Raw genomic sequence first — 26972 nt, forward strand, 5'->3', positions numbered from 1 at the left:
GGTCTTGGAGGGTAGTGCCATATTCTAGGGTGACCGTGCTCCTGTCAGGAGATGGGGTCATTGCTGCCTCGTGGGCTGGGCTCTGAGTGGAGGTGATGGTGCATCCCCTGGTCTCCACGTGCATCTGCACCTAGGCACAGTATCCTAGGGCGTAGCTGGCCTGACCAGGAGGTGGTGAGGTCACTGGGGGCAAGGCCCGACTCTGGGGAGGGGCCTATTAACCCTGGGGGTCTGGGTGTCATTTGCTAATGGAGACTGGTGGGCGTCACTGAAGGGTTCCATCCCTTAACGTGCCGACTTTCTCCGCGGCACAATCTGCTCTCAGCCCCGATGCACCTGTTTCCCAGAGGCCTGGGACATCATCTGTGGGGAGACATTACAACACCAATAGGGAAGCCCTGAGCCAAAGACCATGCTGTCAGTGCTGCCACACCCACCCCTTCAGGGACACCCCCCCACACCCACCCAGCCCCCCATCCCAGTCCAGAACTTGCTGAAATAGGCGACCTCAAAGCTCTGCAAACGTGTCCTTCTCCCCGAGGCTGAGGGAGTCCTGGCGTCCGTCCACGCCCCCCTTGAAAGGTCCTCTCCCCCGCAAACCAGTGCAAAGCAGGAAAGGCCTCGGCCAGACACACAGGGCGCTGGAGACGGATTTTCTTCTCTGAAGCTCAGAGCAGCCCCCGAAGCCACCCAGAGCTGGTGGGGCCGGTTTCCGGCTGCTCGGAGTACTGGCCTGGGGCCGGGCTGAGCTTCCCGCCATGGCAGACAGGGTCAGGGCCACCGTGCAACAGTGAGGGCTGCAGCCGTGGGGTGGGGAGAAACACACAGCGTCTGTGGAGGAGCGAGAGAGAGAGAATGTGAATCATGCCGACAATGTTCTGTCCTAACCTGGAACCAGATGATGATCAAGAGGCCACAGGGAAGGGCTGGAGCTCAGGCCCTGAGTGGAAGGCCTGGGTGTGAGAACGGTGCTCTCTCGTTTACCAGCAGTGCAGCCCCGAATAGTTCCGTAACCTTCCTGAGGCATGCTTTCCTCACCTAGCATATGGGAACTATTCATGGGTCCATTCAGCCTCTCCAGCCATGTGTACCTGAGCACCCTCAAACCGGCAGGCACCGTGCCAGGCCTGGGGAAACAGGAAGGGCAGACACGGCTACTGCTGTCTCCATGGATCATCCTTCAGTGGGAGAAACTGCAAGCTTGTTCGAATAAATGTATACAGCCATCACACACTAACAAAAGAGCTATATGTGAAAAATAAAAAGTTAGAGAGTAGAGAGCCATTTCACACTAGGAATGCTTGTCTGAAGTCCTGGGTGAGAGGCCTCTGTACCGGCAACCTATGAACAAGTGAAACTGAACTAAGTGCAAAGGAAAAAAAGGAGCCAATAAAACATGGAAGAAAGTAGCGTATAAAACAGTGATTAGAGGAGACGGAGACAAGATGGTGGAGCAGAAGGATGTGAGCTCACCTCTTCTTACAAAATCACCAAAATCACAACTGCTTAACAACCATTGACAAAAAAATGCTGGAACCTACCAAAAAACATATCCTACATCCAAAGACAAAGAAGAAGCCACAAAGAGATGGTAGGAGAGGCGCAATTGCGATAAATTCAAATACCACGCCCGCCAGTGGGCAACCCACAAACTGGAAAATAATTATACCACAGAAGTTCTCCCACAGGAGTGAAAGTTCTGAGTCCCATGTCGGGCTCCCCGGCCTGGGGGTCTGGCAACAGGAAAAGCCCCCAGAGAATCTGGCTTTGAAGGTTAGCGGGGTTTGATCACAGGAATTCCACAGGACTGGGGGAAACAGAACCCATACTCTTGAGGGTGCAGACAAGGTCTCATGCAAAGCAGGATACAGAAAAAAAGCAGTAACCTCATAAGAGCCTGGGCCAGACCTACCTGCTGGTACTGGAGGGTCTTCTGTGGAGGCAGGGGGCTGTGGCTCACTGTGGGGACAAAGACACTGGCAGCGATAGTTCTGAGGAGTGCTCATTGGCATGAGCCCTCCCAGAGGCCACCATTTCCTCACTAGGACCTGGCCCCACCCAACAGCCTGTGGGCTCCAGTGCTGGGACGCCTCACACCAAATGGCCAACAAGGTGGGAACACAGCGTCACCCATAAGCAGGTGGGCTTCTTAGAGTCTTCCTGAGCACACAGTTGTCTGCTAAACACACCCCTTGACATGGCCCTGCCCACCAGAGGGACAAGACCCAGCTCCACCCACCAGTGGGCAGGATCCAGTCCCTCTCACCAGGAAGCCTTCACAGGCCTCTTAGACAGCCTCATCTACTGGGGGGCAGAGAGCAGAAGCAAGAAGAACTACAACCTGTGAAACAGAAACTGCAATCACAGAAAGCTAGACAAAATGAGATGGCAGAGGAATATGTCCCAGACGAAGGAATAAGATTAAACCCCAGAAGAAAAAGTAAGTGAAGTGGAGACAGGCAGTCTACCCAAAAAAGAATTCAAAGTAATGATAGTAAAGATGATCCAAGATCTCAGAAAAAGGAGGTACAGATCGAGAAGATACAAGAAATGTTTAACAAAAACCTAGAAGAACTAAAGAACAAACAGAGATGAACAATATAATAACTGAAATGAAAAATACACCAGAAGGAATCAATAGCAGAATAACTGAGACAGAGGAACAGAGAAGTGAGCTGGAAGACAGAATGGTGGAAATCACTGCCACAGAAGAGAATAAAGAAAAAAGAATGAAAAGAAATGAGGACAGGGCTTCCCTGGTGGCGCTGTGGTTGAGAATCTGCCTGCTAATGCAGGGGACACGGGTTCGCGCCCTGGCCTGGGAGGATCCCACATGCCACGGAGCAACTAGGCCCGTGAGCCACAACTACTGAGCCTGCGCGTCTGGAGCCTGTGCTCCGCAACAAAAGAGGCCACAATAGTGAGAGGCCCGCGCACCGCAATGAAGAGTAGCCCCTGCTTGCCGCAACTACAGGAAGCCCTAGCACAGAAACGAAGACCCAACATAGTAATTAATCAATAAATAAATCTTTAAAAAAAAAAATGAGGACAGTCTAAGAGACCTATGGGACAACATGAAACGCACCAACATTTGCATTATAGCGGTCGCAGAGGGAGAAGAGGGAGAGAAAGTACCTGAGAAAATATTTGAAGAGAAAATAGCTGAAAACTTCCCTAACATGGCAAAGGAAACAGTCACCCAAGTCCAGGAAGCACAGAGAGTCCCAGGCAGGATAAATCCAAGGAGGAACACGCCGAGAGACACAGTAATCAAACTGACAAAAATTAAAGACAAAGAAAAAGTATTAAAAACAACAAGGGAAAAACGACACATAACATACAAGGTACCTCCCATAAGGTTACCAGCTGATTGTCTGGCAGAAACTCTGTAGGCCAGAAGGGAGTTGCACCATATATTTAAAGTGATGAAAGGGAAGAACCTACAACCAAGAATACTCTACCCAGCAAGGCTCTCATTCAGATTCAACAGAGAAATCAAAAGCTTTACAGACAAGCAGAAGCTAAGAGAATTCAGCACCACCAGACCAGCTGTGCAACAAATGCTAAAGGAACTTCTCTAGGTGGAAAAGAAAAGGCCACAACTAGAAATAAGAAAATTACAAATGGAAAAGCTCACCGATAAAGGCAAACATACAGTAAAGGCAGGAAGTCATCTACACACAAATATGATATCAAAGCCAGCAACTGTGAGAAGGGGAGAGCACAAATGCAGAATATTGGAAATGCATTTGAAATTAAAAGAACAGGAACTTAAAACAATCTTGTTTATATACAGACTGCTATTTCAAAACCTCACGATAACTGCAAACCAAAAATCTACAATACACAAACAAGAAAAAGGAATACAACACAATACTAACGTTAGTCATCAAATCACAAGAAAACAACAGAGGAAGATAAAAGAACTAGGAAAACAAATCCAAAACAATCAACAAAATGGCAATAAGGACATATTGATAATTACCTTAAACGTAAATGGATTAAATGCTCCAACCAAAAGACAAAGACTGGCTGGATACAAAAACAAGACCCATATATATGTTACCAGAGACCCACTTCAGATCTAGGGACACATACAAACTGAAAGTGAAGGGAGGAGAAAAGGCAAATATTAACAGCCATAAAAGAAGAAATCAACAGTAACAATAATAGTGTGGGACTTTAACACCCCACTTTCATCATTGGAGAGATCATCCAGACAGAAAATCAATAAGGAAACACAGGCCTTAAATGACACATTAGACCAGATGGACTTAATTTATAGAGTATTCTGTTCAAAAGCAACAGAATACACAGTCTTCTCAAGTGCACATGGAACATTCTCCAGGATTGATCACATGCTAGGCCACAAAGTGAGCCTTGGTAAATTTAAGATAACTGAAATCATATCAAGCATCTTTTCCAAGCACAATGCTATGAGATTAGAAATCAATTACAGGAAAAAAAAACTGTAAAAAACACAAACATGTGGAGGCTTAAACAATATGCCACTAAACAACCAATGGATCACAGAAGAAATCCAAGAGGAAATCAAAACATACCTAGAGACAAATGACAATGAAAATACGATGATCCAAAACCAATGGGATGCAGTAAAAGCAGTTCTAAGAGGGAAGTTTATAGCAATACAATCTTACCTCAGGAAACAAGAAAAATCTCAAACAAAAAACCTAACCTTACACCTAAAGCAACTAGAGAAAGAAGAACAAACAAAACCTAAAGTTAGTATAAGGAAAGAAATCATAAAGATCAGAGCAGAAATAAATGAAATAGAGATGAAGAAAACAATAGAAAAGATCGATGAAACTAAAAGCTGGTTCTTTGAAAAGATAAACAAAATTGATAAACCTTTAGCCAGACTCATCAAGAAAAAAAGGAATAGGGCTCAAATCAATAAAATTAGAAATGCAAAAGGAGAAGTTACAACCAACACCAAAGAAATACAAAGGATCATAAGAGACTACTACAAGCAACTATATGCCAATAAAATGGGTGACCTAGAAGAAATGGACAAATTCTTAGAAAGGTACAATCTCCCAGACTGAACCAGGAAGAAATAAAAAATATGAACAGACTGATCACAAGTACTGAAATTGAAACTGTGATTAAAAAACTCCTAACAAACAAAAGTCCAGGACCAGATGGCTTCATAAGCAAATTCTATCAAACATTTAGAGAAGAGTTAACACCTATCCTTCTGAAACTAATCTTAAAAACTGCAGAAAAAGGAACACTCCCAAACTCATTCTATGAGGCCACCATCACCCTGATACCAAAACCAAAGATACCACAAAAAAGAAAATTACAGGCCAATATCACTGATGAACATAGATGCAGAAATACTCAACAAAATACAAGCAAACCAAATCCAACAATACATTAAAAGGATCATACACCATGATCAAGTGGGATTTATCCCAGGGATGCCCAGATTCTTCAATATCCGCTAATCAATCAGTGTGATACACCACATTAAAAAACTGAAGAATAAAAACCACATGATCATTACAATAGAGTCAGAAAAAGCTTTTGACAAAGTTCAACACCCATTTATGATAAAAAAAAAAAAACTCTCCAGAAAGTGGGCATAAAGGGAACATACCTCAACATAATAAAGGCCATATACAACAAACCCACAGCTAACATCATTCTCAACGGTGAAAAACTGAAAGCATTTCCTCTAAGATCAGGAACAAGACAAGGATGTCCACCCTCGCCACTATTATTCAACACAGTTTTGGAAGTCCTAGCCACGGCAATCAGAGAAGAAAAAGAAATAAAAGGAATCCAAGTTGGAAAAGAACTGTCACTGTTTGCAGATGACATGATACTATACAGAGAAAATCCTAAAGATGTTACCAGAATACTACTAGAGCTCATCAACGAATCTGGTAAAGTTGCAGGATAGAAAATCGATACACAGAAAACTGTTGCATTTCTATACACTAACAACAAAAGATCCAGAAAGAGAAATTAAGGAAGCAATCCCATTTACCATCACATCAAAAAGTATAAAACACCTAGGAATAAACGTACCTAAGGAGACAAAAGACCTGTACTCTGAAAACTATAAGATGCTGATGAAAGAAATCAAAGCTGACACAAACACATGGAGACATACACCATGTTCTTGCATTGGAAGAATCAATACTGTCAAAATGAGTATACTACCCAAGGCAATCTACAGATTCAATGTGATCCCTATCAAATTACCAATGGCATTTTTCACAGAACTAGAACAAAATTTTTTTAAAATTTGTATGAAGACATAAAAGACCCCAAATAGCCAAAGCAATCCTGAGAAAGAAAAATGGAGCTGGAGGAATCAGGCTCCCTGACTTCCGACTATACTACAAAGCTACAGTCATCAAAACAGTATGGTACTGACACAAAAACAGAAATATGGCTCAATGGAATGGGATAGAAAGCCCAGAAATAAACCCATGCACCTACGGTCAATTAATCTATGATCAAGGAGGCAAGAATATACAATGGAGAAAAGGCAGCCTTTTCAATAAGTGGTGCTGAGAAAACTGGACAGCTACATGTAAACGAATGAAGTTAGAACACTCCCTAACACCATACACAAAAAGAAACTCAAAATGGATTAAAGACCTAAATGTAAGTCCGGATACTATAAAACTCTTAGAGGAAAACATAGGCAGAGCACTCTTTGACATAAATCACAGCAGTATCTTTTTCAATCCGTCTCTCGGAGTAATGTAAATAAAAACAAAAATAAACAAATGGGACCTAATCAAATTTAAAAGCTTTCGCACAGCAGAGGAAACCATAAACGTAAAGACAACCCACAGAATGGGAGAAAATACTTGCAAAGGATGCAACCGACAAGGAATTAATCTCCAAAATTTACAAACAGCTCATGCAGCTCAATATCAAAAAAACAAGCCAATCAAAAAATGGGCGGAAGACCTAAATAGACATTTCTCCAAAGAAGACATACAGATGGTCAAAAAGCACATGGAAAGATGGTCAACATCACTAATTATTATAGAAATGCAAATCAAAACTACAGTATCACCTCACACCAGTCAAAATGGCCATCATTGAAGTCTACAAACAATAAATGCTGGAGAGGGTGTGGAGAAAAGGGAACCCTCCTACACTGTTGGTGGGAATGTAAATTGGTACAGCCACTATGAAGAACAGTATGAAGGTTCCTTAAGAAACTAAAAATAGAACTACCGTATGATCCAGTAATCCCACTCTTGGGCATATAGTTGGAGAAAAACATGGTTCGAAAGGATACATGCACCCCAATGTTCATTGCAACGCTGTTTACAATAGGCAGAACATGGAAGCAACCTAAATATCCATCAATAAATGAATGGGTAAAGATGTGGTACATAAATATAATGGAATATTACTCAGCCATTAAGAAGAATAAAATAATGCCATTTCCAGCAACATGGATGGACCTGGAGATTATCATACTAAGTGAAGTAAGTCAGATAGAGAAAGACAAACATATGATATCGCTAATATGCAGAATCTAAAAAAATGATACAAATGAACTTATTTACAAAACAGAGCCACAGACTTAGAGAACAAACTTATGGTTACCATGAGTGGGGGAAGGGCTGGGGGAGGGATAGACTGGGAGTTTGGGGTTGACATGTACACACTACTATATTGGAAATAGATAACCAACAAGGACCTACTGTACAGCACAGGGAACTCTGCTCAATATTCTATAATAATCCAAATGGGAAATGAATTTGAAAAAGAATAGATACAAGTATATGTATAACTGAATCACTTTGCTGTACACCTGAAACTAATACAACACTGTTAATCAACTATACTCCAATATAAAATAAAATTTTAAAAAATAATAAAATAGAATATATAATAAAAAGAGAAAAAAAATTAGAGATTAGAAAGAGGACTTTCTTTTACTTTGGTGGAGGGTATGGGAAGGAGGTAATATTTAACCTGAGACCTGCAGGACAGACAGGAGTTTGCCAGAAAGGCAAAAAGCACTCCAGGCAGAAGGAATGGCATGTGCAAAGGCCTGGGAGTAGGAATCTGGTATTGATATTTTTGAGAATCTGAATGCAGGCCAGTGAGGTGGAAATGGTGAGAGAGGGAGGGCAGACATGGTCACGGCCAGTCAGGTCACCAGGAAGAACAGTACAGCTGTGGGCAGCAGCCAACGCATTCATTCCTGCACTCGACAAATATTTACTGCACAGCCCATCAACCCAGACCCTGCAGGACAGATGCAGTGGTGAGTGAGGTCAGACGGTCCCCACGGTCATGAAGCTCACACTCCAGTGCTGGGTTCTCAATCAGTGTGGCATCTGCTCTGAGCTTCGCATTTTCCTGTGGAAAATGAGGACAGATACCTGCCTTCTCCCAGAGAAGGACAGAGCCATCTAATGCACGTGAAAGGCTTAGTGTAGAATGTCCTGGAAGCAACGAAGAAAACGCAGCTGGCCAGTGTGATCATTTCTCAAGCCCAACCCACAGCGACAGCTCGGCATAACCTAGCCCGACTCCAAGCAGAGATGTGGCCGTGGACCTGTGTCCAGGAGGTGGTGCCCCTGGCTGGGGTAGCAGCTCCTGAGTTGATCACCTAGTGGAGAAAGGATACAGCAGGCCCAGGAAGGACCTAGAGGGGTGGGGAGCGGGGAAACACTCAGGACAGCGATGGGCGGACTGCCCACTCAGCCTCCACAGGCAGACACACCCCTGTGGGATTCTATTTTAAAAACAGGTTCTCTGGAGGACCGGGGGAGGGAGCTGGGGGTTCTTGCCAAGGGCGTTCCCCACTCCCCACCCATCCACAATGCCAGACGGCACACTTACTCTGGCCAGCTCTCTGAGTGCCACGGGCTCAGAGGCAGCCCTAGACCAAGGAGGCAGGTTTGTGCCAGGGGACACAGATATGTCCCCCCGCCTCCACCCACGCCGAGCTGCCCAAAGGGGTCTCACGGCGGCTCCAAAAGGGAAAAGAGAAGGAGTCCCCTGCACAGGCGGGCTGAGCTCCCCACAAACCTGCATATCTAGCCATCCAAGAGGCAGAGGGAGGCAACACAACTTCCACAAAGCGTCAGTTAGTGGAGACCGCATTCTCGGTCTCATGTCTTTGGGTGTATTTCACCTCTACAATTGTTAGCTTTGCAGCTGTGAAAGAGCTATAAACACAGGGAGCTTACATCTAGTTGTAAGTCTGTACGTATTTAAGTAACATTATAATGAAAAAAATTCAAGCCAGCACTGGGACCTGTGGACCTGTTTCCTTCAAGTGGGATGCGCCCCTCATTCCCAAGGCGTCTGGAAGGCGGACTCAAGCTCTGCTGGAAGCTGGTCGAGCCCAGGGGGTCAGCAAGCTCCCAGATGCGTGTGGGCTGGGCAAGGCGACCACTGTGTTCTCAGTGGGGCTGGTGAAGGGCCCCCAAATCCCTCCAAGCTCCTCACAGGCCCCTAAACATCCTGAGAAGCTCTAAGGTGGTGAACCCAAAGCTTGGGGGCCTGCCCCACCACCCCCCCAGAACACCAAGCAGACATGGGGTTCCCCTCGGGGCAGGCCCCAAGCCAAGCCTCAGAGCCCCCTGTGCCAGGGGTGAGGGGCTGTGGGATCCTGACCTGGGGGGTGGCCCTTCTGGGCTGTCCCGAGTTGCTGAGGAAGAGGTGGCACCCTGAAGGCAGAGGAGCTGGGGAGCCGCACTGCCCGGATCACTCAGGCGCGTCCCATGGCCATCCTGGTCTGCGCCACCCTGATTTCTGGCAGTTGCTTCTCTGAGGCCTGGTTTCCTCATCTGTGAAATGGGACCATGTATCAATGAAAAAATGGTGCCCGCCACGTCAGTAAACAAAGGATGTTGCAGCTGCCCCTGACGGTGCGCCCTGAGGAGACTCAGGATGGGAAAGCACAGGATACTGGACCCCTGACAGCTGAAGTGCATCTTAAAGGAATGAATTCAGTGAGCCCAGACTCTTGCATCTTCCCATACACAGAGAAGCGCCAAATTCCTTAACTTGAGAGGTCTGGTTTCTTTAACAATATTCTTTTGATGTTCTGACTACCTGATCTTCGTTGCAAGAACTCCTATATGTGCTGGCTCCCCCCTGTCTCTTGGGAGCGGCCCCTCAGAGCTATCTGAGAGGCTGCGTCCCAGGCTTAAGTCCTCAGTTTTGTCCGCCAAATAAAACATAATTCTCAACCTTTAGGTTGTGCATTTTTTTTTCAGTCAACAGGACACTTGTCTAGCCCACCGCCCGTGCACAGTGGCCCTGGCCAGCCCCGTGAATGCCCTCGCTGTCCCGTGGCGTGCTGGTGGGGGCCTGCCGTGCGGACCACAGCCACTAACGCCGTCCCCATCGCGGGCCTGGCACAGGGCGGCCCTGGTGAACATGGGCAGAACGGGAGGCCGTGGGTGCGCGGGCGGATGGGTGGACGCGGCGTGTTGCAAAAGGCCTGCCCTCCTGCCCCGAGCACCGCCCCCCCACCCCGGCCACACCAGCCCAGCCCTGAATCCTGTGCTCCGGGGTTGCCTCTCGGCCGCAATCTCTCTTAAGGCAGGACAGGATGTGCTGAATCAGCCCTCCTCTGGTGGCAACTGAGTCCCCTGCAGGGCCCCCCAGGGGACTGACGGGCTCAGCCCTTCCCAGAGAGGGGCTGGAGCCCGTGTCCCGGCACCCCAAGTGTCTGGGTTCCAACAATGCCCGTAAGAAGAAGAGCGCTCCCGGCAACCTGGACCCCTGCCCCATGTTCTGAAGCCCTCAGGCCAGAGGCAGGCTGGGGGAGGTGGGAGCTCAGCGGGAGAGAACAAGAGAAAAGAACGTTCACAGCTAGTCTACACTTGGCGGGTAGCCCGGGGAGATGGGCGCCCACCCCGGCTCCAGGGGCCTCCTGCCACCGCTGGCCGCTGTCACCTAGGGACAAGGATCGGATGTGACACGGGAGCTAAGGGCTGGCCCTGGAGGTCCTGCCGGCGTTCAGCTTCCAGCACAGCACTCCGCCCCCACTGCTGGGCAGCACCCGTGTGGCCCGCACTCGGCACCAGGGTGCAGATGTGCGGAGCCCAGTGCCCGGGTCTCCAGAGACGCCTGCAGGCCTGAGGCAGCTCCAGGGCTCAGATCCCACTCCAACCCTCACCAGCTGTTAGCGTGATGCCAACCACCTACGCTGAGTCTCGGGTGCCAGCTCCGTAACAGCAGCACCGGTGACAAATGCTTCTGAGAGGGTTAAATGAGCTCACGACTGGGGCACCTGGCGTGGATGCAGGCACCACCCAGAGCTCACGAGTGGTGTCCGAGATGGGGAAACAAAGCACTTGGGGACGAACGGGGGAAGTCACTCAGGGTGATGGGGAGGGGGTGCAGAGCGCAGGGCTCTGGCTGGTGGTTCCTGAAGTTAAGTGGAGTCTTAAGAGATGGACGTGGGGTTCGGGGACCAGAGAGGCACTGCAGACAGGACCCCAGGCTGGTCCTATGCCTGCAGCAGGGACTGGGACAGTAGAGCAGGGAGGGGCACTCGGGGGACGCACTGGGTACAGACCCCATTCTCTGGCCCCGGCACGGGACTTCCGGCCGGCAGCCAGGCTGGGTGGAGAGTGGGGGGCCCGTGCCGGAGGGGCAGCAGGCATGCTGATCTCTGCTCGTCACGACCTGCAGCCTTTTCGAGGGTGCATGGGCCCAGCCCCTTACCCACCCCTGCTGTCACAGGCCCCTCCCATCCCCCCCACCTGCCGCAGCCCCCCGGCTCAGGACCACCCTCAGGACCTGGTCTGCGGCCTTCCGAGTGAGGGCTGCTCCTCCAGCGGGTCCTGGCAGCACTGTGGCGACTGCCCCAGCAGCAGCAGAACGAGGGAGCCTTCCTGCCACACAGCCCCACTTCCCAGGAGCTGAGGGACGGCCGGACGGGCCCAGGCATCAGCTTCCTACCCCAGTGCCCGCCACATCCTCATTCCTGAGACCACAGCACCCACGCCGTGGGCTGGGGAGCACGGAAGGAACAAGGCCCGTGTGGCACTCAGCCAGGCAATGGCAAGTGCGATCCCGACCGTGAGGGATGGACCCTTCCAGAAGGAGGGGCTGGCCCAGGGACATGCAGAGGTCCCTGCGCCCAAAGCATCCCGAAACCATTATCACCACCATCCCCTCCTCCTCGCAACCTCATATAAAGGTGGACTCTGAACCCAGCCCCTCACTCGGTCTCTCCTCCTCAACTACTGTGAGTAATACAGTTTTTATTCCCGTTTTCCAGATGACAAAGCTGAAGCTCAGAGAAGTTAAGCAACCAGGGTCAAGCAGCCAGCAAGAGTCAGAGCAGACCCTTCCACGGTCCCTGAAATGGGGGGAAGTCCTGGAAAAGTAAAGGGCTCACTGGGTCTGGCTGACCTACCCCCCACCCTCTCCCCCTTGGGGAAGAACTGCCCTCCCAGGTCCCAGGGATGGGCAAACACCAGACAGGGTCAGAGCCACCTGGCCTGGGCTGGGTGGCCTGAGATGGGAGGAGCCTTTGGGCCCCACAGGTGACCAGCCTAAGTTCCCAGAGTGTGGGAACAGGGACTCAACAAGGAAACGCCAGTGTTCTCTTTGAAGCCCATTCCTCAGGACCAAGATATTTTGCTGGTCAGATTTTTCTCCCAAAGAGGAAGAGAGCACATTAAAACAAAACAGAGAAACCTTAAAAGAGAACAAAGCCTATTCTCATCCAGGCTGGCCTTTACGAGGCCAAACACCCTGTATGGCACATCTGATGCCTTCGCTGGGTCCTGCCTTGCCTGCCAGCAGACATATCTCTTTAAGGGCCTCGAAGGCACGGCTGGATTTGATTTAATAGCTGAAACATCAGATTCCATTCAGAAGCAATCCCAGCTAAGTATGATTGCTTCCGCCGTGTAGAGCTTTCAGCGTTCTTGTCAGCAGCCGCCAGGTCATTGAGGAAATTAATTTTTCAGCTCTGGCCAGCTCCTGACGGGGTTCCTGTGACCTGAACGGCACGGGGCTGGCTCCTCAGGGTGGCAGGAGCACAAGGCAGGTGCGGGCGGTGGGGGGGGCCAGCCGGGCAGAGAAGCACCTCGGTGTACAGGACAGCCCAGGGCCGGGTGGGAAGGCTCCCCCTGCGTGACCCTGGGATCTCCCACTGACCCCGCTTCTTAGAGCCCCCGGGACCTACGCCTCCTGACTCCCATCCACCGGGGGTCCCCGGACCTCACCGCCCCAAGGGCCAAGGACCCGAGGAGGGCTAAGAGTTGGGACCTGACCGTGGACGACCTTCTCCAGTGCCCACGAGTCCACCACTCCATTCCAGCCCCTGCCCCTGCGCCCCTGCCAGGCTGGCTCAGGACACCCTAATCGAACCTCAGTGCCTGCTGTGGTTCCTGCCCCAGCGGGGCTGCAAGAAAGGTCCTGCCCACCCCTCAGAAGAGGCCCTCCAGGATATGCTGGTCCTTCCTTCCGCCCTCTCCCTTCCCCTGACTCTGCACCCGTCCTGAGACCTGGGCAAGTCCCTCCTGTCTCCCTGTTCCTCTGTCACCCAGAGGAAAGAGCGCCTGAATGTGTCCCTTTGCCCCTGGCATCCACTGTCACCTTCCCTTTTCAGGCAATGATTTCATATAATGCTGGCGCTAAGAACAGAGAGCAAGATAACTCGGGGTAACTGGGGCAGCACTGCAGCAAGCCCTGCTGGGGGGCTGTTCCCTCACGTAATCGTGACGCCCGCTCTGAGGACGGCCTTCTCTCCATCTTGCGGAGGGATGGGAGACAAGAGGTTCCCTCGCACACCAGTGAGCACACAGCTGCCCCCAGGAGAGGCAGGACCCAATCCCAGGGCCGTCTGGTCCCAGGGCCCTGGAACCACCAGATGTCCACAGTGGCACCCGGCCCCAGGGCGCCAGCTCCCGCCTCCCTTTGAGCCCTCCATCCACTCCCCTCCTGTTGCTTCTCATGGGCCCCCCAGGGTAGGGCTCTCACCTTGGCTGCACGCTGGACTCACCTGGAGCTATAACGGCTACTGAGGCCTGGGCCCCAGAGGCCCCGAATGGCCTAGCGCGAGGCCTGGGCTAAGCATTTGAGCAGGATGGAATTTGTGGCCTTGCCCCAACAGAGATCTGGCCTTTGTCCTTGGCTTCTGGGAGGTGATCTGGGTCACACCTGATAGGAGTGTCTTTGTTTAGGGTGGGGGCTTTGGGTCACGCTGGACCAGCTGACTTGAGAGTAACATGATCAATCGGTCATGCCCACGTGATGGGGCCCTGCTAAAAATTCTGGACATCGCAGCTTTTGTGAGCTCCCCTGGCGGGCAGCACTCCGTGCGTGCCGTCACTCGCTGATGCTGCGAGAGTAACGGTGTCCCAACTCCATGGGGAGTGGACAAGGGATGCTTTGCATTTGGACCCCAGTCCAGGACTCTGACCCATGCATCTCTGCCCTCTGATCTTAATCTGTATCCTTTGCCCATAATAAACCATAACCGTGCACACATGCCTTCAGCGCATTCATGAGTCCTTCCAGTGAGTGCTGGATCTGAGACGGTTCTGGGCAACACCGACCTCGCAGCTGGTGTCAGAGGGAGGGTGCCCTTGCACGGAGACTGTGCCCTCAGACTTCACAGGTTGGCCTAGACTCCACACAGGACTGTCAAAAGACCCCCCGGGGACTCTGACCTGCGGCCATGCCTGGGAACCACCGCCCCAGTCTAAGATGGTCACCCCCATTTGGCAGAGGGGTTATGTGTTTTGCTCAAGATCAACTGCAAGTAAGGGGCAGAGCCAGGCTCCGGCTCCAGAGTTGAAAAAGGGTCCCAGAGCCCCCCAGTCACCTGCTGACCTGTCTCGCCCGGCCTTCCGCGGAAGATGCAGCCTTTACCCGGAGTGGGATCAGGCCTGGGGTGCGGGGGCTCACCTGGTTGGGCTCTACAGGTGCGCCTCATGCGGGCAGGTGCTTCCAGGTGCTGACGAAGGCCGTGGGGATGAGCGAGTACGGCACGGTGGTGATGCAGTTCCACGTGTCTGAGGTGGGGTCATAGCAGTCCAGGGTCTTACACCGCTGGGTCCCGAAGTAGCCCCCCACCACGTAGAGCTTGTTGCCCGAGGCCAGGGCGTGGCAGGACATGCGCTTGGCAGTCATGTCCCCGATCCGCGTCCACTGGTTGGTCTCGCAGTCAAAGCGGTAGGCCGAGGCGGCTGTGAACTCCGTGTCGCCTCCCATGATGAAGATCTGGCTGCCCAGGACAGCGGCAGCGGTGTACCGCCAAGGCTGGGGACACTCGGCCTTGATCGTCCACCGGTTCTCTGCGGGGTCGTAGCACTGGACTTTGGACACCATGTCCCGGTGGATGCTGGTCCCCCCGAAGACAAAGAGCTTCAGCTTGGCGCTCACGACCGCGGCATTGCTGACGCCATCCCTCAGCGGGGCCACCATCGTCCACTTGTTAGCCTCGGGGTCGTACTTCTCCACCTGCTTCAGGGAGACAGACGGCGAGGCCGGGAAGACGCCAGCCAGGGACGTGTGCCCCCCGACCACGTAGAGGCAGTTCTCCAGCTCGGCCGAGCCGTGGCCGAAACGGGCGATGAGCATAGGCGCCGCCTTGGACCACTCCTCGTGGACGGTGTTGTACACCCACACGTCCTTGGAGACGCCGTTCTCGGAGCCCCGGCCCCCGGTCACGTAGACTTTGCAGCCGATGGCCGAGGCACTGAACTCCTTGCGGGGGCTGGGCAGGTCCGCCTTGGGGATGATCTCCTTGGCCTTGTGGTCCACCTGGTAGATCTTGTCACACATGAAGGTCTGGCCCCCGAGGATGAGCAGCGTGTGCCCGGCCCTGCGCGGCCGGGCGCAGGGGCTGGTGACCACGCCGTCGTTCTCTAGGATGCGGGCCTTGCAGCGCAGCGCCTCGTCCACGATGAGCCGCGTGCGCTCGTCGGCCATGAGCAGGGCCTCGCCCGACACGGCCTCCTTCAGGCAGTCGGACGGCAGCAGGGCCAGCCGCACGCTGCGCAGCAGCTCAGGCAGGTGGGCCTTGCGCCGCTCCAGGTCGTGCCTGACCCACTGCAGGACGGCCTCGAAGACCACGCGCTCGTCCTCGGCCTCCAGCTCATCACTCGAGATGAGGTCCAGCAGGGTATCCTTGGACAGGCTGTTGAAGTCCTCGCTCTGCCGCACGGCCTCGAAGTGCACCAGGCACATGCGCCACGAGAACTCGTAGAGCCGCCGGCACTGGTGGGCGTCCGACAGCAGCATCATGCCCAGGCAGTTGGACGGGAACAGGTTCTTCTCCAGGAACTCGGCGGCCGCGTCGCGCACGTCGTGGAACTGCAGCATGTCGCCCGCCTCGAGCAGCGACTCGGCGTTCTCCTCGTTGATGACGATGCGGGACGAGTAGGCGAAGTCCAGCAGCAGCTCCAGCACCTCGGGGTGCAGGTTCTCCTGGAAGTTGACCGTGTCGTCGCGGCTCTCCCGCAGGCCGTGGCTGAACATGGCCTCGAAGTAGCGGCTGGAGGCGGCGAGCACGGCGCGGTGGCAGGGGAAGGCGCGGTCGCCGGCCCAGAGCGTGACGTCCGTGAACATGCGGTGCTTGCGCAGCGTGTTGAGGTGCGCCAGCACGCAGTCGGGGTGCGAGGCCTTGTGGAACAGCGTGATATTCATGGAGCCCGTGCTGCTCCGCGACTTGCGGGTCTCATGGACGCTGACCGACATGCTGAGCCAACCTGCCGGGGGGCGGGGGACAAGGCCACAGGTGAGAGGGGCCAGGGCCTGGCGCCCCCGCAGCTCCCCGCTCAGCCCCCAAGCCTGGCCGGCCCGCCCCCTCCTCCCCTGCTCTCTGCTCGGCTCTGCCAAACCCAGCCCAAGCCCCACCCCTCAATCTGCCAGCCAAAGACGACTCGGATGGTAGAGGCTGGGGTTCAGACCAACCGCTTTTGCACCAGCTCTGGACATGAGCCTCCTTGGGTGACCTCGAGCTGCAGCTGCCTCCCGTGGTTGCTAGAACGTGCAATAGTGTCCCCAGCCTGGTTAAGAAGACAGCAGGGCAGTGCTAAGGAGCGTGTGCTCTGGACGTATTCCACTGCCCGGGGCTGCTACTGTGTGGCCCCATTCTGCAGCCGGGGAAGCCAAGGCTCAGAGATGCAAAGTGGCTGCCTCACACGCTGCAGCCGGAATTCCCTCGTGGGCTGTCGTTCCAGCCCAATCTCTACCCCCCCATTCGCCCAAGGAGACTGGGATTCCTGCAGGGGGACTTTTGAAAGCCGTTCCCAAGGAGCCACAGACCCCAAGCAGAGCCTTACGCCCCCCTCTGCTCTCAGCGCGCCCTGTCCTGAGCTGGGCTCCAAGCAGCCCTGGCCACGCCCCTCACACCCCTTGCCCTTGGAAAGTTCCCCAAGAACTGCTGTCACAGCCCAAGCGCTCAGCATGGACACGTTCTGCAAATCCAGGGCTCTCCAGAGGCCTCCGGACCCAGCCGCGATAAGCAAGGTGTGGAGATGAGGCCAGCTAGCCTGCGGCTCACCCTCTGGACACCTGCTCGATTCCGAGGTCCCCAGGGGAAGCCAAGACAAAGTCCTGGGTGACAGTGGGACGCTAAAGCAATCCAGATTTGCCTCAACCAAAGCAGCAGGAAAACCTGCAGCCATCGGAGCCTCCCTGGTCCCGACAGGCGACTCCAGGCTCCTGGGCCACAGCAAACGCTCCACCTGCCCCCTCGTCTGGCGTCCTCTGCCAGGCCCGGGACTTGGGGCTCCGAGTGGGGGTCCCCAGAGCAGACAGACACAGGCTCGTCACACGCTGGAACGTGGGGATTCCAAAGCACTTGAATTAAAGTCTGGCCGATGGCATGACCCAAGACCCCGCTGTGGTACTATGGGAATGAGGCTCAGCCAGACGGCAGGCAAAGACCCTAGGCCTCAAGAGAAAGTGGCCAAAAAGCAAACTGCATTCAGCGTCCTGACCCCAAAAGCCTGGGCTTCCTCGTTCCCGCTGGTAAGGAGGCCAGAAAAACCCCTTCTTTTTCATTTTTATTTTCAGAAGTGTAAACTCCCCCCACTCCCCGCTCCAAGTCAATCTTGTACTTAAGTAATAACCTGGTAAAGGAAGGCTGCGATCTCACGCTTCACTGGATTGTAAATTACCGTCCAAGTGCACTGCTCTCTCCCTTGCTCACTCGTCTCCTGGCAAAGAGCCAGGGAAGCCACCGAGTGACGTGAACAGAGCTGCCCGGGCAAGGCCCCTGCTCCCGGGCTGGGGCAGGGAAGACACAGGGGCTGGGCCTGGCCTTGCTGCTCTGGCCCCCGAACTCCAGGCAGACTGCGGGCCGATGACCCGTCAGGGTCCCTGCAGTGCAAACCTGCCACCGCGGAGCACCGAGCTCCAGGTTAGAGGTTCGCCTGAGGGGGGTGTGTGTGTCCGTGTGCAGCCCACAGGGGCGGGAGAGTGCTGGACCCGACGTCCAGGCTGGACACGGTGGTCCCCAGTCTACCACCTGCCCTAGGGCACCTCTCCCCGCCTCTGCAACTTAGTTTTCTCTATTGTAAGACAAAGTCCCTGCTCTGCTCGGGCCTCTGAGAGTCCCTCACTTGTTGGCAATTATTTACAGAGCTTGACCCCTGAGCCTGGCCCTGGGGCCAGGCGTTGCAGAGATGAGAGACTGCGCTGACCTGGCCGCAGAGGCTTCCTGGGAAGCCCCCCTGCCCCCCCGGGTCTGAACTGCCCAACCTGAATTCCAGCCTTGCCGCACGGCTCCCCAAATCTCACGTGACTGCTAAATCCTCGTTCCGGCTTCTGCCTCCTTGATCACCGGGCACTTTCCCAAATGTGGCCATCCACCCGGTGACTGTCCATCCGGCTCCCGCGTGTCTGGGCTGTTGGAGGGACGTGGCCTTTGATCTGTGTGCCACCTGGGGGACTGGCTCCGAGGACTCCAATTCAGGGCCCTGATGCTGAGGCCTGACCTCGGTTCCTGCTGTTCCACAGGCCCCACCTGCTCTGGGTCCCTGAGCACCTCACTGCCCTCGCCCTGTGCCCCACCCCAGCCAGGAAACCAGGCTGCTTCTGAGCTCCGCGTGAACGTAGCCTTGAATGCTGGGGCTTGGACACCCACGCGTGGTGCCCAACTCCTCCTGGACTCACTTTACAGACAGCCCCGGGTTGGACTGCCAGCTCTCTGCCGTGCAAACAGGACGTCACTAGTAGCTGCTCCTGGGGGGCGGTGCGCTCGGAGGCTGCCCACGGGGCCTGGCCGTGGGGCTAGCCAGAGAGTGGACGGCCCTGCTTTCCTCCCACAGTCACATGTGGACACACACCCTCAGCCCGTCAGGCGAAGGCCCTCGGGTTTTCTGACCCCGTGGGGCACGCTTCCCTCCCGGGCCCAGGTCCACGCTGAGGCAGCGGCACTGAGGCTGCGGGAATGGACTGGGCCCCCCTCCACTCTGGGGGGCTGTGAACAGGGCCGCCCTGGGAGGGATCCAGGCGGAGACTCCCTTAGGAGGGCGTTAAGGGCAGGGCGAAGCAGGACTCAAAGACTGAGAAGGTGCCAAAAAGCAGGGCAAACCCCAACAGAGCAGCCACGTTTGCCCTGAGAATGAGGTCAAGTGGTGACCTCTGCAAGGGCAACGCTGAGTGGGCAGCCCGGGGCCCCTGAGCTGGCTCTGTCTCGCTCAGCACCAGGATGCCTGCCCACTGCGCCAACTCCTGCCCCGGCCGAGAGCCCGCGACGCACTGACACACCCAAGCGGGTTCCCCCCCAGACGGCTGCCAGCCCAGGCTCCTCTGCGCAGAGCCGAGGGCAGCAGCACCTGCCAGGCGGGCCGGCTCCCCTGTCTGTCCCGCCTCCTCCCAGGAGGCGCCCGGACCTGAGCCAGTCTCCCAGGGACAGCCCCGAAGCACCAGGATTCTGGGGGGGAGTGGAGAGTCTCACTGGCCCCAGTTTACAGACAAGGAGGCTGAGGCCCAGACACAGGGAGGGGGCCGCAGAGACTGCGAATCGAGTCTCCACCCAGGCCCGCGGGTGCCCGGGGCTGCCCTTCAGCTCCAGGCCAGCGGTGTGGGAGGACAGGCCTGAAAGCCGGGGGCCCTGGATGCTGTGCGCCCCACCTCCACCAGAAAATACCCGGAAGCCGAATCGTTACCTCCACCGCAACGTGTCCAGCATTTCCCCCACATCTGTTCCTCCCCCCGTCTGGGAAATGCCACCAACACACTCCTTGGTGCTCAGATCCCACCATCCCCTCAACCAGCCCACCACATGTCCTGTGGCCGCGCCTCCTACACGAGTCCTGGACCTGACCCTCCCCCCAACCCGTCTCTCCCCTGGACTAACAGAAACGCCCCTCGCCAGCCTCTGCTTCTGCTCGTGCCCTCCAGGGTCTAAATTCATCCAGAGACCAGAGTTACCTTTTAAACAGCATCACCTGGATCACAGCACACCCAGCTCAAAACTCTCCAGGGCCATCCCAGCACCCTCAGTAAAATCTCAGGTCCCTACTGTGGTCTCCAGGTCTCCACTGGCTACCCCTGTGTCCTCACATCCTGCCACGTCCCAAAGAGCTGCCCCTCAGGCTGCGCTGGACTTGTCACTGGCCTCAGGACCTTTTCACATGCTGTTCTTCTGCCTGGAACGCTCCCCTGCCCACCCCATTTTTCCTGAGTGGCTCACTCTCGCCCTCCTGAGAGTGGCCACCTTGTTGAGGTCACCCCCTCCCACACCTCCCCTACTTCTGCCTTCGCAGCACCCGTCACAACTTAGCATCATGTGCTTATCTGCCTCCTGCATCTCTGGCCCCTGAAGGCGGGGACCGTGTGTGGTGCTGATGGGACCCGGCACAGAGTGACCACTTGACTGGACTAAATGACCAAGCTGAGACGCATATGGTGCATAAAGCTCACCTCACTGACATCCACTGCGGCGCTCGCCCAGCTGCCCTCCAGGCCCAGAGAAGATGCAGGCTGAGATGGCTGTGCATGCTGCCGAGGTAGCTGTGACGACGGGCGTGCATGGTGGACACGCAAGCCAGCACGGCCCCCTCCTGCTTGCCCCAACATCCAGCTGTTCTCAGGAACCACCCTCCTCCACTCCAGGCTGTTTAGACACGGGATCCAAGGCGGGGCACCGGGCTGGCCGAAGTGGTGCATCCCTGGGCTCCAGCATCCTCCCAGCCACTGTGATGGGCCCATGCCCAGGATGAGCCCAGGACACTCTGACGGGCCCCACGCCCAGGATGAGCCCAGGACACTCTGACGGGCCCCACGCCCAGGATGGGCCCAGGAGACTCTAGTCTACGATGTTTACTCAGCTGCAGGGGGTGAGGCAGGCTCTGTTACTGGGGCTGCTGACAGATTGAACCGAGGCTGGGAGCGGGAGTGCTGCCCGAGGTGGGAGCTGCACAGAGGAGGAGAGCGGGGCCCTCATGCCTGCTGACCTGAGCCAGTCCGCCCCATTCCTTTCTGTCACTTGCCACCAGGAGTCCCAACTAGTGAAAGGATCACTGGGACGTCAGTTCCTGAATCAGGGATCAGGATTGCTGGCCTTAGTAAGGGGTCTTCGCTATGCGAGTCCTGCCACCCTTTCCACCTCCAGGGGAGGCCACCCTAGACACCAAGAACGGGCTTCATGAGGTGATTTCCAGTGTTCAGTACCAGTTACACACCCAGCCCTATGCAGGGGCTGGGGGATCCAAAGACAGTATAAGACAAAAGGTTCCCAGTGGCAGGAAGGGTGAGCACCAAAAGCGTGTGTGCAGAGTCAGGTCTGTCCAGACTCTTGGAAGCCTGTCTCCATGGCCCCCTGCCTTTGGGGGCCCCCAAAAATCAGACACTCTCAAGCTGTACGTATCTCAGGACTATTTTGATGACCTAAGTGTCATCCCGGGTTTTGATGGATTTAAGGCACATAAATTAACTGCATGACACTGCCATGCTCCTGACGAGCAATTTATCATCCTGCTAAGAGGTACTGATCCACCTCCGACAATAGCTCCGCTTCCCCGACTGCAGTCCTTACCTACAGGAAAGAGGTTAAAATGCACCAAATAGAAGGGATGGGATCAAGATGGCGGAGGAACAGGATGGGGAGCTCACCTGCTCCCACAAAAACATTAAAAATACACCTACAAGTGGAACGATGCGCACAGAACACCTACTGAACGCCAGCAGACAGCCTCAGACTTCTGAAAGGGCAAGGAAACTGCCATGTAACTGGGTAGGACAAAAGGAGAAAGAAAAAGAAAGAAATCGGGATGGGGCTTGCGCCCCAGGGAGGGAGCTGTGAAGGAGGAAAGATTTCCGCACCTTGGGAAGTCTCCTCACCGGCAGGGAGATGAGCCTGGACGGAGGGGGAGCTTCAGAGCCTCGGAGGAGAGTGCAGCAATTGGTCTGCGGAAGGCAAATCGGAGAGTAACCTGCAGAGGAGGTCAGCACCGCCACCCTGCGCTCCCCAGCCTGAGACTCTCATCTTTCGGTGCGGGTGGGGGCTGGGTGAAGCTAAAGCTCAGGCTTCAGAGGTCAGACCCAGGGAGAGGACCGGGGATAGCTGCATGGAGACAGCCTGAAGAGGCTGGAGTGTGGCCACTGAGGGGGTACTTGGAAGAAGCCTGGGCCTGCCAGAGAGGCAAGGCGCCATTACGGGGAGGGGGCATGAGGAGAGGAGTTGGACCACCAAAAGAGCTTCTTTCCCTGTGAGCGCTCCCAGGCAACAGGACACCGCCTACCAGAGTTCCAGGGGTGGGCGTGAGTCGCTGCTATGAGACACACAAGCGGGTGCCAAGCGCTGCCCCCAGTCTCCCAGGAATACATGGAGAGCAGCTACTACTACGAGACCTGCGAACAGGCACCAAGCACTGCCCCCGCCATCCCGGGAGTGCACAAGGGCCACTGCACCTGCACACCCCATATCAAGGGGATAACCGCCAGCACACGCTGAAGAAAGAGACAGCAAACATCCAAACTAAAGGAAGCCCCTCTCTTCTGGAAAACATGGAGTGGAGTAGAAGGACTTGAGCCTACCTCCTCTCATGAAAACACCAAAATCACAACTAACTGCTGAACAGCCATCGACAAAAAAGACAGGGACCTACAAAAATAGAAGATACTTTAGATTCAAAGACAAAGAAGGAGCCACAACAAGATGGCAGAAGGGAGGCTTTCACGACATAATCAAATCGCATACCCACCAGGTGGGCGACCCACAAATTGGAAAATAATTATATCATAGAGGCTCTCCCACAGGAGTGAGAGTCCTGAGCCCCATGTCAGGTTCCCCAGCCTGAGGGTCTGATATCAGGAGGAGGAACCCCCCAGAGCATTTGGCTTTGAAGGCCAGTGGGGCTTGAGTGCAGGAACTCCACAGGACTGGGGCAAACAGGGACTCCACTCTTAGAGGACGCACACAAGATTTCATGTACACTGGGACCCAGCTCAAAGCAGTAACTCCATAGGAGCCAAGGCTGGACCTACCTATGAGTCATGGAGGGTGTCCTGGGGAGGCAGGGGTAGGCTGTGGCTGACTGGGGAGGGAGCAAGGACACTGGTGGCAGAGGCCCCAGAGAATATTGATCAGCATTACCTCTCCTGGAGGTCACTATTTTGGCATCAAGACCTGGCCCTAACAAACAGCCTGCAGACTCCAGTGCTGGAATGCCTCAGGCCAAACAAACAGCAGGATAGGAACAGCCCCACCCATCAGCAGACAGGCTGCCTAAAGCCTTACAGAGCTCACAGCCACCTCTAAACACACTACTTGACACGGCCCTGCCCACTACAGGGACAAGACCCAGCTGAACCCACCAGTGGGCAGGCCCACCAGTGGGCAGGCACCAGTCCCTCCGAAGCCTGCACAAACACCAGGACCAACTTCACCCACCAAGGGGCAGACACCAGAAGCAAGAGGAGCTATGATCCTGCAGCCAGCAGAAAGGAAACCACAAACACAGAAAGTTAGACAAAGTGAGATGGCAGATAAATATGTTCCAGACGAAGGAACAAGACAAAAACCCACAAGAACAACTAAATGAAATGGAGATAGGCAACCTACCTGAAAGAGAATTTAGAGTAATGATATAGTAAAGATGATCCAAGGTCTTGGAAAAAGAATGGAGGCACAGATTGAGACGATACAAGAGATGATTAACAAAAAGCTAGACGATTTAAAGAACAAACAAACAGAGATGAACAATACAATAACTGGAATGAAAAATACACTAGAAGGAATCAATAGCAGAATAACTGAGGCAGAAGAACGAATAACTGACTGAAAGACAGAGTGGTGGAAATCACGGCTGTGGAACAGGATAAAGAAAAAAAAATGAAAAGAAATAAGGTCAGTCTCAGAGACCTCTGGAAAACTATTAAACACACAAACATTTATAGGAGTCCCAGAAGGAAAAGAGAGAAAGGACATGAGAAAATATTTGAAGACATAATAGCTGAAAACTTCCCTAACATGAGAAGGGAAACACTCACTCAAATCCAGGAAGCACAGAGACCCATACTAGATAAAACCAATGAGGAACATGATGAGACACATATTAATCAAACAGACAAAAATTAAAGACAAAGAAAGAATATTAAAAGCCACAAGGGAAAAGAAACAAGTAACATACAAGGGAATCCCCATAAGGTTATCAGCTGATTTTTCAGCAGAAATTCTGCAAGCCTGAAGGGAGTGGCACTATATATTTAAACTGATGAAAGGGAAAAATCTACAACCAAGAATACTCTACCCAGCAAGGCTCTCATTCATATTTGATGGAGAAATCAAAAGCTTTGCAGACAACCAAAAGCTAAGAGAGTTCAGCACCACCAAACCAGCTTTAAAACAAATCCTAAAGAAACTTCTCTAAGTGGAAAAGAAATGGCCACAACTACAATAGAATCAAGAAAATTATGAATGGGAAAGCTCACCAGTAAAGGCAAACATAAAGTAAACATCTACACACAAATATAATATCAAAGCCAGCAATCGTGAGAAGATAAGAATACAAATGCAGGATACTGGAAATGCATTGGAAATTAAGAGACCAGCAATTTAAAACAATCTGGTATACATATAGACTGCTATAACAAAACCTCATGGGAACCACAAACCAAAAATCTACAATAGAAACACACACAAAAAAGAAAAAGCAATCCAAATACAACACTAAAGACAGACATCAAATTATAAGAGAACAAAAGAGGAAGGGAAGAAAAAAGACCTTCAAAAACAAATCCAAAACAATTAACAAAATGGCAATAAGAACATACATACTGATAATTACCTTAAATGTAAATGGATTAAATGCTCCAACCAAAAGACATAGACTGGCTGAATGGATACAAAAACAATACCCATATTTATGCTGTCTACAAGAGACGCACTTCAGATCTAGGGACACGTACAAACAAAGTGAGGGGATGGAAAAAGGTATTCCATGCAAGTGGAAATCAAAAGAAAGCTGGAGTAGCAATACTCATATCAGACAAAATAGACTTTAAAATAAAGACTGTTACAAGAGACAAGGAAGGTCACTACATAATGATCAAGAGATCAATCCAAGAAGAAGATATAACAATTGTAAATATATATGCACACAACATAGGAGCACCTTAATATATAAGGCAAATACTAACAGCCATAAAAGGAGAAATTGACAGTAACACAATAATAGTGGGAGACTTTAACACCCCACTTTCATCACTGGACAGATCATCCAGACAAAAAATCAATAAGGAAACACAGGCCTTAAATTACACATTAGACCAGATGGACTTAACTGATATTTATAGAACATTGCATCCAAAAGCAACAGAATACACTTTCTTCTCAAATGCACATGGTACATTCTCCAGAAGAGATCACATCTTGGGTCACAAATCAAGCTTTGGTAAATTTAAGAAAATCGAAATCATATCAAGCATCTTTTCCAACCACAACACTATGAGATTAGAAGTCAATTACAGGAAAAAAAACTGTAAAAAACACAAACACGTGGAGGCTAAACAATATCTTACTAATCAACCAATGGATCACTGAAGAAATCAAAGATGAAATCAAAAAATACCTAGAGACAAATGAAAATGAAAGCATGATGATCCAAAACCTATGGGATGCAGCTAACAGTTCTAAGAGGGAAGTTTATAGCAATACAATCTTACCTCAGGAAACAAAAAAAAAATCTCAAATAAACAACCTAAACTTACACCCAAAGCAACTAGAGAAAGAAGAAACAAAACCCAAAGTTGGAAAAAAAGAAATGATAAAGATCAGAGCAAAAATACACCTGATCTTAGCCAAAAGGCCAAGAAGCAATAGAGACCAGAAATAAATGAAATAGAGAAAAAAACAATAGAAAAGATCAATGAAACAAAAAGCTGGTTCCTTCAAAAGATAAACAAAATTGATAAACCTTTGGCCAGACTCTTTGAGAAAAAAAGGCAGAGGGCTCAAATAAATAAAATTAGTAATGCAAAAGGAGAACTTACAATGGGCACCACAGAAATACAGAAGATCATGAGACTACTACAAACAACTACATGCTACTAAAATGGACAACCTAGAAGAAATGGACAAATTCTTAGAAAGGTACAATCTTCTAAGACTGAACCAGGAAGAAATAGAAAATATGAACAGACCACAAGTAATGAAATTGAAACAGTGATTTTAAAACTTCCAACAAACAAAAGTCCAGGACCAGATGGCTTCACAGGTGAATTCTATCAAACATTTAGAGAGGAGCTAACACCCATCCTTCCCAAACTTCCAAAAACTTGCAGAGGAAGGAACACTCCCAAACTCATTCTACAAGGCCACCCATCACCCTGATATCAAAACCAGACAGAGATACTACAAAAAAAGAAAATTACAGACCAATATCACTGCTGAATATAGATGCAAAAATCCTCAACAAAATACTAGCAAACAGAATCCAACAATACATTAAAAGGATCATACACCATGATCAAATGGGATTTATCCCTGGGATGCAAGGATTCTTCGATATCCACAAATCAGT

At 52.3% G+C, this 26972-nt stretch overlaps 1 protein-coding gene across 17 annotated transcripts in view; it reads right to left on the minus strand.

The window, feature by feature from the left end:
- Nucleotides 1-6: 6 nt before the first annotated feature.
- The window catches only part of KLHL25 (kelch like family member 25), a 52975-nt gene continuing 26009 nt past the window's right edge, over nucleotides 7-26972 (minus strand). Inside the window, exons 2-8 of one of the 17 annotated variants that reach the window (XR_014243578.1) lie at nucleotides 22987-23053; nucleotides 22273-22356; nucleotides 20872-22179; nucleotides 14899-16703; nucleotides 9634-9806; nucleotides 1039-1245; nucleotides 7-831 (exon numbers count right to left, since the gene is read on the minus strand). Coding sequence is in view for 14 of the 17 variants with exons in the window: in XM_082388938.1 (XP_082245064.1) it covers nucleotides 14923-16692 (1770 nt within the window). In the remaining 3 variants the exon portion in view is untranslated. Of the gene's footprint in view, nucleotides 832-1038; nucleotides 1246-9633; nucleotides 9807-14898; nucleotides 16704-20871; nucleotides 22180-22272; nucleotides 22383-22691; nucleotides 22941-22986; nucleotides 23054-26972 lie in introns of those variants that run through there. The other 16 variants (XR_014243576.1, XR_014243577.1, XM_082388938.1 and 13 more) reach the window with 16 other exon arrangements.

The sequence above is a fragment of the Balaenoptera borealis genome (genome assembly GCF_965194805.1).
Source record: "Balaenoptera borealis genome assembly, chromosome: 3".
NCBI lineage: Eukaryota > Metazoa > Chordata > Mammalia > Artiodactyla > Balaenopteridae > Balaenoptera > Balaenoptera borealis.